The sequence below is a fragment of the Triturus cristatus genome, chromosome 1_1, assembly GCF_964204655.1.
Source record: "Triturus cristatus chromosome 1_1, aTriCri1.1, whole genome shotgun sequence".
Taxonomy (NCBI): Eukaryota; Metazoa; Chordata; class Amphibia; order Caudata; family Salamandridae; genus Triturus; species Triturus cristatus.
Genome location: NC_140579.1, coordinates 6,792,004 through 6,808,477, shown reverse-complemented (window position 1 = coordinate 6,808,477; position 16,474 = coordinate 6,792,004). Strand labels below are relative to the sequence as shown.

Below are 16,474 nucleotides of genomic sequence, written 5' to 3'. Positions count from 1 at the left end.
CGGTCCACGCATTCCTGTGTTTTTGGTTGTATCACTGCACAGGCTGTACAGAGCGGTCCACGCATTCCTGTGTCCGTGGTTGTATCCCTGCACAGGCTGTACAGAACGGTCCATGCATTCCTATGTCCTTGGTTGTATCACTGCACAGGCTGTACAGAGTGGTCCACGCATTCCTGTGTCTATGGTTGTATCGCTGCACAGGCTGTACAGAGCGATCCATGCATACCTTTGTCCTTGTTTGTATCACTGCACAGGCTGTACAGAACGGTCCATGCATTCCTATGTTCTTGGTTGTAACGCTGCACAGGCTGTACAGAGCGGTCCACGCATTCCTGTGTCCGTGGTTGTATCCCTGCACAGGCTGTACAGAGCGGTCCATGCATTCCTTTGTCCTTGTTTGTATCACTGCACAGGCTGTACAGAGTGGTCCACGCATTCCTGTGTCTATGGTTGTATCGCTGCACAGGCTGTACAGAGCGGTCCACACATTCCTTTGTCCTTGGTTGTATCACTGCACAGGCTGTACAGAGTGGTCCATGCATTCTTATGTCCGTGGTTGTATCACTGCACAGGCTGTACAGAGTGGTCCATGCATTCTTATGTCCGTGGTTGTATCACTGCACAGGCTGTACAGAACGGTCCATGCATTCCTGTGTCCACGGTTGTATCACTGCACAGGTTGTACAGAGCGGTCCACGCATTCCTGTGTTCTTGATTGTATCACTGCACAGGCTGTACAGAGCGGTCAATGCATTCCTATGTCTATGGTTGTATCGCTGCACAGGCTGTACAGAACGGTCCATGCATTCCTGTGTCTATGGTTGTATCGCTGCACAGGCTGTACAGAACGGTCCATGCATTCCTATGTTCTTGGTTGTAACGCTGCACGGGCTGTACAGAGCGGTCCATGCATTCCTATGTCCATGGTTGTATCGCTGCACAGGCTGTACAGAGCGGTCCACACATTCCTTTGTCCTTGGTTGTATCACTGCACAGAGCGGTCCATGCATTCTTATCTCCGTGGTTGTATCACTGCACAGGCTGTACAGAGCGGTCCATGCATTCCTGTGTCCTTGGTTGTATCACTGCACAGGCTGTACAGAGCGGTCCATGCATTCCTGTGTCCTTGGTTGTATCACTGCACAGGCTGTACAGAGCGGTCCATGCATTCCTATGTCCATGGTTGTATCGCTGCACAGGCTGTACAGAGCGGTCCACACATTCCTTTGTCCTTGGTTGTATCACTGCACAGAGCGGTCCATGCATTCTTATGTCCGTGGTAGTATCACTGCACAGGCTGTACAGAGCAGTCCATGCATTCCTGTGTCCACGGTTGTATCACTGCACAGGCTGTACAGAGCAGTCCACGCATTCCTGTGTCCACGGTTGTATCACTGCACAGGCTGTACAGAGCAGTCCACGCATTCCTTTGTCCTTGGTTGTATCACTGCTTAGGCTGTACAGAGCGGTCCACGCATTCCTATGTTCTTGGTTGTATCACTGCTTATGCTGTACAGAGCGGTCCAAGCATTCCTTTGTCCTTGGTTGTATCACTGCACAGGCTGTACAGAGCGGTCCATGCATTCCTATGTCCGTGGTTGTATCCCTGCACAGGCTGTACAGAGCGGTCCATGCATTCCTATGTCCGTGGTTGTATCCCTGCACAGGCTGTACAGAGCGGTCCATGCATTCCTATGTCCGTGGTTGTATCCCTGCACAGGCTGTACAGAGCGGTCCATGCATTCCTGTGTCCGTGGTTGTATCGCTGCACAGGCTGTACAGAACGGTCCATGCATTCCTGTGTCCTTGGTTGTATCACTGCACAGGCTGTACAGAGCGGTCCATGCTTTCCTATGTCCGTGGTTGTATCACTGCACAGCCTGTACAGAGCGGCCTATGCATTCCTATGTCCACGGTTGTATCACTGCACAGGCTGTACAGAGCGGTCCATGCATTCCTATGTCCGTGGTTGTATCACTGCACAGGCTGTACAGAGCGGTCCATGCATTCCTATGTCCGTGGTGGTATCCCTGCACAGGCTTTACCGAGCGATCCATGCATTCCTATGTCCTTGGTTGTATCACTGCACAGGCTGTACAGAGCGGTCCACGCATTCCTGTGTCCTTGGTTGTATCACTGCACAGGCTGTCCAGAACGGTCCATGCATTCCTGTGTCCGTGGTTGTATCACTGCACAGGCTGTACAGAGCGGTCCATGCATTCTTATTCTGTGTAGAGGTTAAAGATGATGGGAGAAAGAATAGAACCCTGAGGTACTCCGCTGGAGACAGGGTATTTCTGTGATCTTGTGGAACCTATTTGCATGAACGGATTCCAGTTGGTGATGTAGGATGTGAACTATTTAAAGACCGTGCCTGAAAATCTCACTCGTTTTTTCAAGGTATTGATCAGAGCAGGATGATCGTCTGTGTCGAAGGCTACAGAGAGGTCCAGGAACAGGACCATAAGGTTGAGAGTTTTTCTTGTCGTTGACGAGGAGGGTGTTGTCGACTACTTGGAGTGTGGCTGTGTCAGGGCTGCAGCGTTGCATGAAGACAGATTGGTCCTCCTGTAGAAGATTACTCTTGCTGATTTTGCTCCTGTAGAGTGTGGCAGCTGCTTTCTTGTTGATCTTCCCTTCAAATGAAAGGTAGGTAATAGGTTAGACTTCTGTGAGGTCGGCCAGGCCCAGGGATGGCTTTTTAGCAGTGGAAAGATCTTAAGAGTGTCTGAGAGTGTTCCTTGGCTGAAGGAGATGCTGACAATGTGGTGCATTTTGATGATAGATGAAGGAAGGGTCTTCTTATGATCAGAGGTTCTCTAGACTAAAGTTTAGGATATTGGGGAGACCCATGTACGAGATTGAAGAAGATCCATTGGCGGGTGTGGCAATGGGGGATGGTTTGAAGTGGAGGGATTGTGGAAGTGGCAACAACGTTAGATATGATATGTTGATCTTGGGGAAGAAGAGTTTGATGGCATTGTATTTCTCGACTGATGCAGAGACTGTGGGTTCTGAGAGAGGTTTGGTTCAACGTTTGACAGCTTGAAGAGTTTTTCTTATGTTGATTGCCTCACTGATGGTGGTTTTGTAGAAAAAGGATTTAGCTGCTATGGTGAAGGATCTGCAGTTCGTGTTTTTAGTAGGGTGTTTGACTTCTCCTGTTTTCACGCTCCGACATCTCTGGAGGGCTGAAGTGTTCTGGTATGTTTCAGAAGACTGTTGGATGGAGTGGAGGGATATTTTTCTTCTGATTCGGTGCAGCTATTAGGATACGCTGATAGAAAGTGATCTGACATGTTGCCTTTGTGTTGGGTTGTTGATGAGTTCTGGTATTTCCAGTGTGTTGAGTAGTGTGTATAAGGATTCCTTCATGCATTTTGTATTGGAGTTGCAAGGGAGGTGGAAGTCTCTGAGGAATGTGGGTGACTGCATTGGATGGAGGCAGAGGTGATGTCTGAAGTTTCTTCTGTTAAGTGCTTGCTTGGTCCGGGCCGTCTGTAGATCAGTTAAAAGGATGCTATTTTGGAGATTGGTAGAGGGAAGTGGCAGGAGTGGCGTTTGAAAGAGTTTGGTATGGCAGAGTTACTAAGAGTGAGGGTCAGAATGTCCTGTGTGTAGCATTCTCCCCAGGCAGGGCACTCGCAAATGCCTACGCCACACACGGAGGGTAGATTTACACGCTTTTATTCATCAGTGTGTAAACGCGAACTCAACGTTCCAAACCTGTCTCCCTTTCCCTGCATTCGAACATTCATGTCTAAGTGTATTGAGTCCATCTGAAGCCAAAAGGGTCCCGCCATTTCTAACTCACAAGAAAGCTCCCCTTTGTTAAAAAACAATCTCTCTGCTCCCCATCGCCCCCTTTGTTAAAAAACAAATTGCCAAGTCTAAATGTTTCCATGCAGTTAGGCTTAAAGTATGCACAGTGGGCCCCGATACACGAAGGTAAACTTAGATGTTTGGTCTAAACTTAGTTATTTTGAACAACAACGGTTCCTCGAGAGTTCAAGATAAGAAGGCGGAATGAATATAGACTCAATCAGTACTATATTGAAGAGACTTGTCCAGCCGGACAGAGGTCAAATATTTACTTATAAGTAGATAAACGGGCATAATACCCATTGTCCTGATGATGATCCGTGTATTCCCCCAATGGATCGAAACGCCGTCAACACTTTAATAACACCTTATACGTCCTAAATATTTTATTTGAAAGTGTAAAGGTGTTCTACGCGATTTGTTTCCTTGAAATTGTTTACTGTTTCCTCATAACAAACCATGAGCTTTGCCTGAGCCTCCTGTTGCTTTGTTTTGTCTTGCATTCCTTCCAGGTTGGTCGAACAGTTCACTGGCTTGTGTCCCACTTTATGTACTAATGTTTAAATGTTTATCTACCTATAAGTAAATAATCGACCTCTGTCCGGCTGGACAAGTCTCTTCAATTTAGTACTGATTGAGTCTATATTCATTCCGCCTTCTTATCTTGAACTCTCGAGGGACCGTTGTTGTTCAAAATAATTAACTCCCAGGGTCCCTGGTCGACCTTTCTTGGGTGCCCTTGTTGAATTATAATATGGTCTAAACTTAGGCCAAACGTCTACGTTTACAACTGGAATTCACAAACAATCCGAGTGCGAACTAAAAGATGGTACCTGTAAATGCTCTTTGTGAATTCCCAAAGTCATAAACTTAGACGTTTGGTCTAAGTTTAGACCATAAGTCTAAGTTTACCTTTCTGATTCGAGCCCAGTGTCTTTATCAAGTACAAGTCAGTGCCCGTGATGAAGCTAGTTTGCATGGAACAGGATTTCAGGTCCTTTTAGGCAAGAACAGGTCCAAAGAAGTGACACCGTTGTCTGTCTCCTTGGCTGTGATACCTGGGGCTGGTGCTTACAATCCTGATATGTGCGACTGTTACTTACAATCTGGATATGTTTGGGTGATACTCACAACATTAATGTATGACTGGCACGTACAGTCTGCGCACATGGGGCAGAAACTCTAGTGATTCTTTTCTGTAAGTAAGACCGCACTCTACAGATCTACACTTATTTCTTGCGCTCTCATCTCTGCAGGTAAAACTTCAAGAGTGGCTGCGTCTTCTGAAGAAAGAGGAGGAATATATTCTGGAGTCGAAACTCAAGGAAGAGGAACAATATAAAACGATCAGAGTGAGTGGCTGCAGGGAGTGCTGTGTCTCTGTGTGTCTGTATATGTCTGTGCCCATGTCTTTGTAAGGACACACAGAGGCTGATGAGTGACCCTACAGACTGGGACAAGGTTTCCACCTGATAAATCTACTGACCAGAGTCACTGTGCTTGGATAATGGGGCTGAAATCGGCCAAGGGTCCATCCTAAAATAAATAAAAACAAGAATTACTTTCTGACCTTAAGATAGCACCTACATACGTACATGGTGTGTGTTAGTGTATATGTGCACAGGTGGGGCATTATTTGGCTGTAAATATGTACCAGTGTGTGTGTGCGTGTGCGTGTGCGTGTGCGTGTATGCATGTTTATGCTTAGGTGTTCATGTATGGATGGTCCTGGAGTTATTCATGGGAGTGCATGCATGTCTGCACATCTCTATATTTGTGTGTTTTTGTGGGCATGGATGAGTTTTCTGTGTGTCTGTGTATGCATGTATATATTGCGAGTCATAGATGCATGTGCTCTTATGGGTACATGTGTGTTTGAAGGTTGGGTATGCTTTAGTTTGGATTTATTGGTTGTGGGTTTGTACTTGCATATTTGAATGCCTGTCTAGGGGTTTTCATATCGCAAAGTCTGGTGGTATTTGTGAGTTTGCAAATGCATGTGCATCTGTATGTGTGTGTGCGTCTGTGAGCTTGTGTATTCATAGGTCGGGAGTTCTACATCATTGAGATTATGTAAGCTTCTCTGTGTCAGTATGTATATGTATGGGTGTGCCAATGTGAGAGTGTGAATTTGCGGGGTTTGTGTATGCACGGTCTGGAGATGTTCATCTGTGTTGTACAACGGTCTATGGATATTTGTGTGAGTGCACACATTTATGTGTGCATCTGTATGAGTTTGTGCCTCTGTGAGTTTGTGTATGCGTGGGTCTGGAGTTATACTTCTGTGAGATTTTAAATGCATCTGCGTGCAAGTATGTGCACACATGGGTATATCTGTGAGCCTGTGTATGAATGGAGTGAAGATTTCCCTCTGTGAGTTTGTACAAGCATTTGTATGTGAGTGTGCACCTGTATGAATGTGTACCTCTGATCGTATGTGTATGCATGGGTCTGGAGTTATCTATCCACCCATCGAGCAAGCACGGTGTAAGACTCTTCTAAACCAAGGATTTAGTAATGTAATCGTGCTCCGGTGTTGTTTATACATCATCAGCCACTGACCTTGGACACTCTCTGTTCTGCTCAATCCTCATTGCAAGGTTTTCCTGCAACAGTCTATTTAATCGGTCATATTTTATGCCTTTATTAGACCTCTCTTACAGGGATAGGACATAGCTGATTGGAATGTCCCAGGATAACTAGTGCACTTAACCCTGTCTCAGGCTGGAAGAAAGGGCAGGCCTGTAATGTGGACGCACAACTAGCATTGACGCACATTTATCACCGCTCTGACACGGCCACTGGTCGCGATATTTAAGTGTTGCATAGGGGTGTCTGTAGTGATAGAGTTAACAAGGGTGTCATTGCCATAAACATTTCATGATAAGTGTTTAACTCACAGTTTTTGTAAAGAGTTTTTCCTAAAATACACTCTTTATTCTGCAATGATTGTTACCTCGCATGTCACTATGCCGCCTGATAGTACTGACAACTGAGTGACGCGTTCATTGCTGCAAAGTGCTTGTCACCAGATCATAGCCCTGCACAGGCACTGCCAGACCACGATCAAGGGTAATGATCATGTTGGTTGAGGTCGTTTGCCTCTAGTGTCCTGGGGTCTGTCCTACTATAGCTCAAAACTGAGCCAAGGACATCCCTTTCTGCACTTGATTCTCACGATAGTGAGATCAAGCAGTCAAAGTCTTTTCACTGAAGTAGAGGGCAAGGCAAGCATTCAGAACTAAACAGTCAACCAACAGACACAATAATGTAATGTCTACCCCTGCTCTTATTTTTAGTAAGAAATAAAGTCCTTTCAGCTCCCCACAAAAAAATACTAAACAGGTCAATAAAGGTACAATTGCAGGGTTGCAATGAACAATCCCAAAAAAAGTTTAGCACCACCTCTGGTGCTCTTTACCCTCTATAGGAGTTCTAATGTCTATACTATGTCAAGAAGTCAAGCCCCTTTTCAAGAAATCTTACAATGACACCAGCAAACTCAAGAACTACCATCCCATCTCTCTGTTCCCCATTTCCACAAAAGTCCTCAAAAAGGCCATCAACTCATAGAGCACCTGGAGATCAACAATCTTCTGGACCTTTCCCAATCTGGATTCCGGACGACCACAGCACTGAAACCTCCCTGATCGACGCCACTAATGACATTAGATCCCTCCTTGACTGGGGAGAAACAACAGCTCTGATCCTTCTCAACCTCTCAGCAGCATTCAGCACCGTGTCCTACCACAACCTTATCAACAGGCTTTATCATATCGAAACCTAAGGAGATTATCGAGCCGTATATCGGATGTGGCAGGGGCGGAGCTGCCTCACCCGGCATGAAGCTGCTTGGCATTCTAGTGTTTGTGCCTACAGCCTTCCTGCCGTCGGTTAACTTACCTTCTACTTCCAGGTCACTACACGCCATGTTCTGCCTCCTCAGCTGTGTTTTCATCGGCTTTCTCTCTTGGTTTATGGTATCGTGCATGGCCGCTCCCGCTCAGCTCCTGAACATCCCTGCAGAGACAAGAAAGGAAAACCAGGACATTCATAGGACCACATTTTCCAGTCTCCTTGGTGGTAACACACGCTGCGTTTAATTGATGATAAGTGTAGTTTCATGCAGAAATTATCAGATCACAGTACTTCGCCTCAGGAATCCGCCATTCTGGCACATGGTGGTGATAATCCTAAGGACAAAATGTAAGAGCCATAATAATTCTTGTCTCTAAGACACTAAAGAATTAAGTACACGGAAACTTACTAAGGCTCTATATATTTTTAGGTCTCGCTGAGCCAACGCATGCACTGCGAGAAATTTAGTGAGTGGCTTTTGAAAGTGCTTCTACAGGCTTTTCCTGGCCTCAAGCTTGCGTGCGCGTGCACGCGCGCAGCCGCGGCGTGGGTTTCTGTCAAGGCACATTAAGCCTTGCGTGCCTCTCGCGGGGCGTGGTGGGTGGGGGTGGGGGTGTATGTGTGTCTGTCTGTCTGTCCTTGTTTTCCCCTGACTAGTAATGCCAATGGTGAGGTTTGCTTGGCTCGTAAATTTTTACACAAAGATCTGCCGCGACCCTACACTTAAATGAATTTGCATAGGCAGCAGAGAACACTTGACATTAACACTATTAGGATGTTTTTTTTAATTTACATTCCTTCCCATCCGGAATCCCCCTGGCGCCCGTGTCCGGAGTTCAGTGGTGAAGATGCGTATTCACTTATAGTGTGTTGCATGGCACGTGATTTTTCTGAACACTAGCATAACTTTGTAGGCTACGCTTTGGTTGTCGCGTTTGGACACTATTCATACTATAGGTGCCTTTGGACTTTTCCTTGCCTGTTCTACATTTTGCATGTGATTAAAATGAGGCATTATGGGACTTACAGTCCTGCTTGTTTCAACATGCTATTCATCGTTTGGCACTTGAGATCATAAACACACATTATGTGTCACATTTCGAAAGTCTGGCATATGTTCTATTGACCTTAAGCTTCAATCGCGCCTACTTGTTTATATTTAACTCTGCATTGAGCAGCCATGCATTTTATTTCAATTACAAGTGTGTTTTACGGGTTTAGCCTTGAGGGCTTTCTATGCTAATTAAGGGATCAGCTGTATTTAATCCTATCTCCCTGACACCTCATGTTTACGCAGCATGCTTCAATTTTAAATGTTATACGAAAGGGGTTTGCGCAATTTTTTAAGATATATGACAACGACAGCAGATGTTCTTATATAATGAAATTGATACATTTCCACTACAATTGTCAATTCTATACATTGCATGTATATTTCAGTGGTCTGATGATGCACTTTGCAGTTAATGGATTTATGTTAAATGCACTATGGGTTTTTATAATTGTTTAGTTCTTATTATGACCACTTATTTTACCAAATGTATTTCACGTGTATGTATTTTGCGTGCACTTTATGTGCTTTAATCCATGCGTATCTGTTTTCAAAAAATTGGAACCAAGATCTGTTTTCTATGTCTATGATAGTGACATAGTATAAATGTTCAAAGTAAATGGCGCTCACCAGATTGAACAAGCATTGGCATAGCCAATAGGTCTCGCTTTTGGGACCTTATAAGTGTTTAACCATGCAACAGTTAATGTTATTGCAACAAGGATATTGTGCCGCATAACTAATTACTTATAAGGTCCCAAAGGCGAGACCTATTGGCTATGCCAATGCTTGTTGTATTATGTTTTTGACCTTTTTTTTGACTAGAAGAGATACACAGTTGGAAATTGTATATAGAAGTTCGTTTTACCTTTGATTCAATTTTTTCGACTTTTCTAGTCTGTAGTTTGAGCCTTCTATTGCCCCACAGACAGAAAGTTACAAGGTATACTTAACTCTCACACATGTATATAGGATCTATGGTGTTCTTGATTCCTGTTGCCACATAAACCTTTACTCTCTATTCTTATTTCCTTAGATTGTATGATACTTCATTATATGCAGTCATTTGCCTACTTAACGGAAGAGGGGATTTACTCAGGTTTTCTTACACTAGTAATAAGCAATATAGACACATGCTGTTTAGAACCGATCGTAATAGCAGATTCACTGATTCCAACTTTTCCTTTCCTTTTTACTCAGAAGGCATATAGAAAATATCTGGATAACATAAACATCTCTGCACTGACTCCGTAGGACCTGTGACCTTTCTCTTCCCATCCCCTCTTCCTCCATTTAACCTAGATTGCCTTTGACTAGTGTTGGGCGGTCTCGGTGGTGGGTAAAGTTGGAAACTTATCTCGGGAAATCCCTATCGCTCATGCAAAAACTAAGGTGAGATCTGACAGAGATGCTGTCAAATGGATCTCATCCTCCCTCACCGGAAGACCCCAGAGAATCCACCTACCACCTTTCACCTCAGCACCAAGAACATCATCTGCGGCGTCCCTCTGCCCTTCTATGTTCAACATCTACATGACTCCCTAGGCCAACATCAGCATAACTCACCGAATAAACATCATATTATACGCTGACAACACCTAGCTCATCCTCTGACTATAAGAAGACCCCTCCACCATGAAGGCCAACTTCCAAAGATACAGGATTGGCATCGCCTACTGGATTAAAAAAAACTACCTAAAATAACACAGACAAGACGGAAGTTATGATCTTTGGGAACAGCACCTCTCCGTGGAGCGACTCCTGGTGGCTTAACAAACTAAGGCCAGCACCCACTCCAACAGTTCAGGCTTGCAACCTTGGCATCTTCCTGGACGGCAAGCTCACCATGGAAAACCAGATCAATGCAGTCTCTTCTGCCTGCTTCCTCGCCCTTCGCATGCTCTGTAAAATCTTAAAATAATTCATCGTCAACAACAAACGAACAGTCACTCAAGCCCTAGACACCAGCCAGCTAGACTACGTAAACGTACTCTATGTAGGAGTCACAAAGCACCCCCTGAGGAGACTATAAACCTTGCCGAATTCAGCAACCAGACTCATCCTTGACCTCCCCAAACAGACCCACACCACCCCCACCTTAAGATGTTCCACTGGATCCCCATTCAGAAAAGATATCAATTTAAGATGCTCATCCAACCTACAAGGCCCTTCACAATCAAGGACCAGCGTACATCCAGCACCGCCTGAACTTCCACCAACCGTCCAGACACCTGCTCTCGGCTTCCCTCTCCCTCGCACACACTCCCCGCACCCGCAGAAGCAACAGTGGAGGGCACTCCTTCTCCTACCTTGCGGCAAAATCCTGGTATTACCTCCCCCCACCTACGGACCGCAGCCTCTCTTCTGGAATTCGCGCTCTTTAAATTCTGTTTAATTGATTGATGTCATACGGGCTTAGACATTATTCAAGCACAGACTCAGTTTGCAATATGTCACCCACTGGCTACTGCATAGATCAGTTCAACGGCTTTTGCCTCAAAGAGCTCATACAGGCAAAATCTATATTACTCAGACCGAAGATGTCTCTATCCTGGTGTACCTACTCGGTGGTGGCGTAGTCGGTGTACCCGTTCCAGTAGCTGCGGATTCAGTTGTGTGCGTCTGTAGGACAGCCTCACCAGGACCAGGACTGCTTAAATAATTCCTATCCCAACAACAGAAACTGCTGTCCCACCCATCACTAGTACCATCTACTAAATGGCAGTGTGCCCGAAAAACTAATCCGGAGCGCTTTTTTAACAAGGACTTAAACTTCAGTACCAAGGGGAGTCCTGTCCCATCCTCACTCACTTTAGTGTCTGGATCTCCAACCTCAAGACACAGGAATGCAGCCAGTGCACTTCCATTGTCTTTGGAAGCTGTATCCACCCTCCATCTAAACCAGAGGGATACAAAATGGATGCCACTGGCCCCAATACTTGGACTCTCACCATACACTGTTTCTATTACCACACGTGCTGCACATCCACCGTATGTACATGCACTGGAAATGCACACGAAAGGTTAGTGCAAGTGTCTCAAACGCTTTTAAAGCAGTACAGGAGACTGAACTCTCTTTGGACACGGAAAGAGGTCTGGACATAACTAATGATCCACAAAACTTGGGATGCTACGCCCACCACATTAGGTGGCTCACTCAGGACATGAGAAGTAGTGTTATCTTGGTTATGAGTGCACGCCTGACGTGTTTCTCCAGGTCACCAAACAGGTTCTGAAACTCACATTACCAAAGATAGGCCTAGGATTCTGCGCACGTGTTATATTAGCTTGATTACTCAGCCGCACAAAAGGCACACAGCCCTCTACCTTCAAACCAGTGACTCTGCACGAGAGCACAACCCTCTACAGGTATACTAGTAGCACATCACAGAAGAACAATCCTTCACAGATATACTAGTGGCACAGCACAGGGACGCAGCCCCCTACCTATATAGAAGTGACAGCGCAGGAGATCAACCCTCCACCTCTATACTAGTGACGCAGAACAGGAGCACAACCCTCTAACTTAGTACTAGTGAAACATGCAGGACAGAACCCTGTATCAATATACTAGCAACAGCACAGAAGCACAACACTCTAGCTGTATACTTGTGGCGCACCACAGGAGCGCACCCCTTTAACGGTATACTAGTGACACTGCTCAGGAGCACAACCGTCTACCATTCTACTGGTGAAACAGCACAGGAGGCCAATCCTCTACCTTTATACCAGTGGCATAGGACACGGGCACAACCCTCAACCTGTATACTAGTGGCACAGCACAGGAGCAGCACAAGAGCAAAACCCTCTACCTGTATACTAGTGACAAACAGTTGATGGACAGAATGCAGAACAATGTCATACATTCACCCCAGTACAGAGATCTGGGCCAAAATCCATCGTTTTGCTCACCATGCCATTCCAGTTTGAACCCAGCCATATGCAAATCAGTCTTGACCCTGTGCCTCATGGGAACAGTCCAGTCCGAACTGCCAAGCCAGGTCCTCCCTGGACTGGAAACAATAGTAGTGACCTATAGTAGTGGCACAGCAGAGAAGCACAACCCTCTACCTGTATACTACTGACATCAAGGAAGAACCGTCTAACTCTATACTAGTGACACAGCACAGGAGCACAACACTGTACCTGTAAACTAGTGACACATACAAGAGTGCAACCCTCTACCTGTATATTAGTGACAAAGCACAGGAGCACACTCCTCTACCCATATAGTAGTGACACAGCAGAGGAGCACAACCCTCTACCTGTATACTAGTGACACATCACAGGAGTACAACCCTCTAACTGTATACTACTGACATCAAGGAAGAACAACTTTCTACCTCTATACTAGTGACACAGCACATAAGCACAAACCTCTACCTGTAAACTAGTGACATATACAGGAGCACGACCGTCCACCTATATACTAGTGACATAACAAGAGTACAACCCTCTACCTGTATACTAGTAACATAAAGGAGGAGCACAGCCCTCCAATTGTGTACTAGTGCCACAGCACAGGAGCACAACTGCCTACCTGTATAGTGGCACAGCAGTCCAATCCCCCACCTGAATACTAATGACACCACAGGATCGCAACCCTCCACCTGCATATTAGTGAAACGTTACAGGAACACTAACCTCCACCCGAATACTAGTGAAACATCGCATAAGTGTAAGCCTTCACCTGTGTCCTGGTGAAACACAGGAGTGTAACCCACCACCTATGTACTAGTGACACATACAGGAGAAACAATCATCCACCTGTATACTAGCGACATAGCATAGGAGCACAAACCTACACCTGTATATTAATGACACAGACCATGAGCGCAACCCTCCATCTGTACACTGGTGGCACATCACAGGAGCTCCACCCTCTACTTGTATACTAGTTGCACAGCACGGGACCAAACACCTCTACCTCTATTCTAATTGCACATCTCAGAAACACAGCCCTTCACCTGTCTTCTAGTGAAACATCACAGGAGCACAACCTTCTACCTGTATACAAGTAACACACCACAGGAGCGCAACCCTCCACCTGTAAACTAGTGGCACAACACAGAAGCAGGATCCCCTACCTGTATACTACTGACATCTATAGGAGCTCAAACTTCCAACTATATACTAGTGACATATACAGGAGCACAACCCTCTGCCTGTATTCTAGATGCACACCATAGGAGCATTACCTGTATAGTATTGACACATCACAGGAGCATGACAAAGCACATGAGCATACCTTTCTTATCTGTCCACTAGTGGCACACCACAGGAGCAAAACCCGCTGCCTGTATACTAATGACACACCACAGAAGCACAAACCTCTACCTGTATACTAGTGACACAGCACAAGAGTACATCCGTCAACCTTTATAGTAGTGACATATTACAGGAGCACAGCCATCTGCCTGTATACTAATGGCACAGCACAGCAGTGCAACCTTCCACCTGTATACTAGCGACACATTACTGACATGCAGTCCTCTACCTGTATACTAGTGACACAGCATAGGAGATCTTTCACTAGTATACAGGTGGAGGGTTGTTCTCTTGTACCATGCCACTAGTATGGAGGTGGAGGGTTGTGCTCCTGTGATCTATCACTAGTATGCAGCTAGAGGGTTGTGATCCTGTGCTGTGTCAATAGTACACTGGTAGTGTGTTGTGTTCCTCTGATATGTCACGAGTATAGAAGTAGAGGGCTGTGCTGCTGTGTCGTGTTACTAGTATACTGTAAAGATAGGGAGTTGTGCTCGTGTAATGTGCTACAGAGTGACATACCTCCCCTGATAACACACCGGCTCCTGCTCTAAGCCACAGTGTGACAAACCTCACCTGATAACACACAGGCTCCAGCTCTAAGCCACAGTGTGACGCACCTCACCTGATAACACACAGGCTCCAGCTCTAAGCTACAGTGTGACAAACCTCACCTGATAACACACAGGTCCCAGCTCGAAGCTACAGTGTGACAAACCTCACTTGACAACACACAGGCTCCTGCTCCTAGCTACAGTGTGACATACCTCACCTGACAACACACAGGCTCCTGCTCTAGGTCACAGTGTGACGTACCTCACCTGACAACACACCGGCTCCAGCTCTAAGCCACAGTGTGACATACCTCACCTGACAACACACAGGCTCGAGCTCTAAGCTACAGTGTGACAAACCTCACTTGACAACACACAGGCTCCTAGCTACAGTGTGACATACCTCACCTGACAACACACAGGCTCCTAGCTACAGTGTGACAATCCTCACCTGATAACACACAAGCTCCTGCTCTTAGGTACAGTGTGATGTACCTCACCTGATAACACACAGACTCCTGCTCTAAGCTCCAGTGTGACGTACGTCACCTGATAACACACAGGCTCCTAGCTACAGTGTGACAATCCTCACCTGATAACACACAAGCTCCTGCTCTTAGGTACAGTGTGATGTACCTCACCTGATAACACACAGACTCCTGCTCTAAGCTCCAGTGTGACGTACGTCACCTGATAACACACAGGCTCCTATCTTGGGATAGGACAAGATTTCTAATCATCCTCCTCACCCATCTTCTATAGGAATTGCTGAATTACTGACAGAAACCAGTGCAGTAACATTGATTTTATCTGGTAGTTCTCCATTCAAGAACAGAATACACATAATTTTTTTATGATTCTTAATGGGAAATAACCACACCAGTGATTCCCCCTCACTCTGTATGAGAGCCTTACTAGGACACACCCTCTGCGTCTCCTTCTGAGCGAACATTTCCAGTGTCCTGGCAGGACAGGGGCAGCATGCACACCACCTACATCCTCTCTTTCATCCCAAGGGCTCCAACTTCCTGCTCCCCCTCATTTAAATTCTATTGTGATAGTCACATCCACTCACACTTGACTTCAGCCAGTCTCCACTCAGCCTGTCTCTGGGTCTTTGACTGTCTCTGCCTGTGGTGGGTTCGCTTCCTTGCACTTTCTTCATGGATCTAACTTCTCTGCAGCCTCACAAATTCTGACCTCCCCACAGTTCTTGCGGTGTCTGAGGACAGGGGGAGGGCAGGACTGGGAGGAGGATGTAAGACAGTAAAAGTGAAGGTAGTAAGAGGCTGCAGTTCAGAAATTGGGAGAAGCACGCTAGTGTTCTGATTTTTTAAAGTACCTATTAACCCCTGGACCCTCCCCCTGAACTTTTTAATATCTAACCAGCTTTTGTGTCTTTGCTTATGACAGGACAAGTTAAGAACTGAGAAGAATAAAATTGAATCTGGGTTTGAAAAACTGCGGCAACTCCTGAAAGAACACGAGCAAACACTTTGTGAAAAACTGGAGGAGATGGAGAAGAAAATTACCATGGTAGAAAATGCAAATATCACCAAACTGTCCAATCAAATCACCTCTCTCAACGCCCTGATAACGGCAATAGAAAAGAAGTGTGAGGAGCCAGCGTGGGAACTCCTGAAGGTGATATATCAATCAATCAATCTACTTGGATTTGTAGAGCACGGCTAATCACCCGTGAGGATATCCAGGCACTGGGCTCTTGCTGGGATCAGTTGAAAAGCCAGGTCTCGATTCCTTTTCTGAATTCAGGGAGAGAGGATGATGTTCGGAGGTGCAGGGGAGGTCGTTCCAGGACTTTGCAGTGAGGTAGGAGAGGGAACATCCTCCACTGTTGCTTCGGTGGATGTGGAGAGTGTGAGCGAGAGCAAGGCAGGTGAAGGGCAGGTGTCTGGTGGGT

General features: G+C 45.9%; 1 protein-coding gene across 2 annotated transcripts in view; it reads left to right on the top strand.

Moving 5' to 3' along the window:
- LOC146869090 (E3 ubiquitin-protein ligase TRIM39-like) overlaps positions 1 to 16,474 on the top strand; it is a 96,465-nt gene that overhangs the window by 31,218 nt on the left and 48,773 nt on the right. The window contains exons 2-3 of one of the 2 annotated variants that reach the window (XM_085599796.1): positions 5,079 to 5,174; positions 15,967 to 16,197. In XM_085599796.1, coding sequence (XP_085455922.1) covers positions 5,079 to 5,174; positions 15,967 to 16,197 — 327 coding nt within the window. The remainder of the gene's footprint in view (positions 1 to 5,078; positions 5,175 to 15,966; positions 16,198 to 16,474) is intronic. The other variant, XM_085599820.1, reaches the window with a different exon arrangement.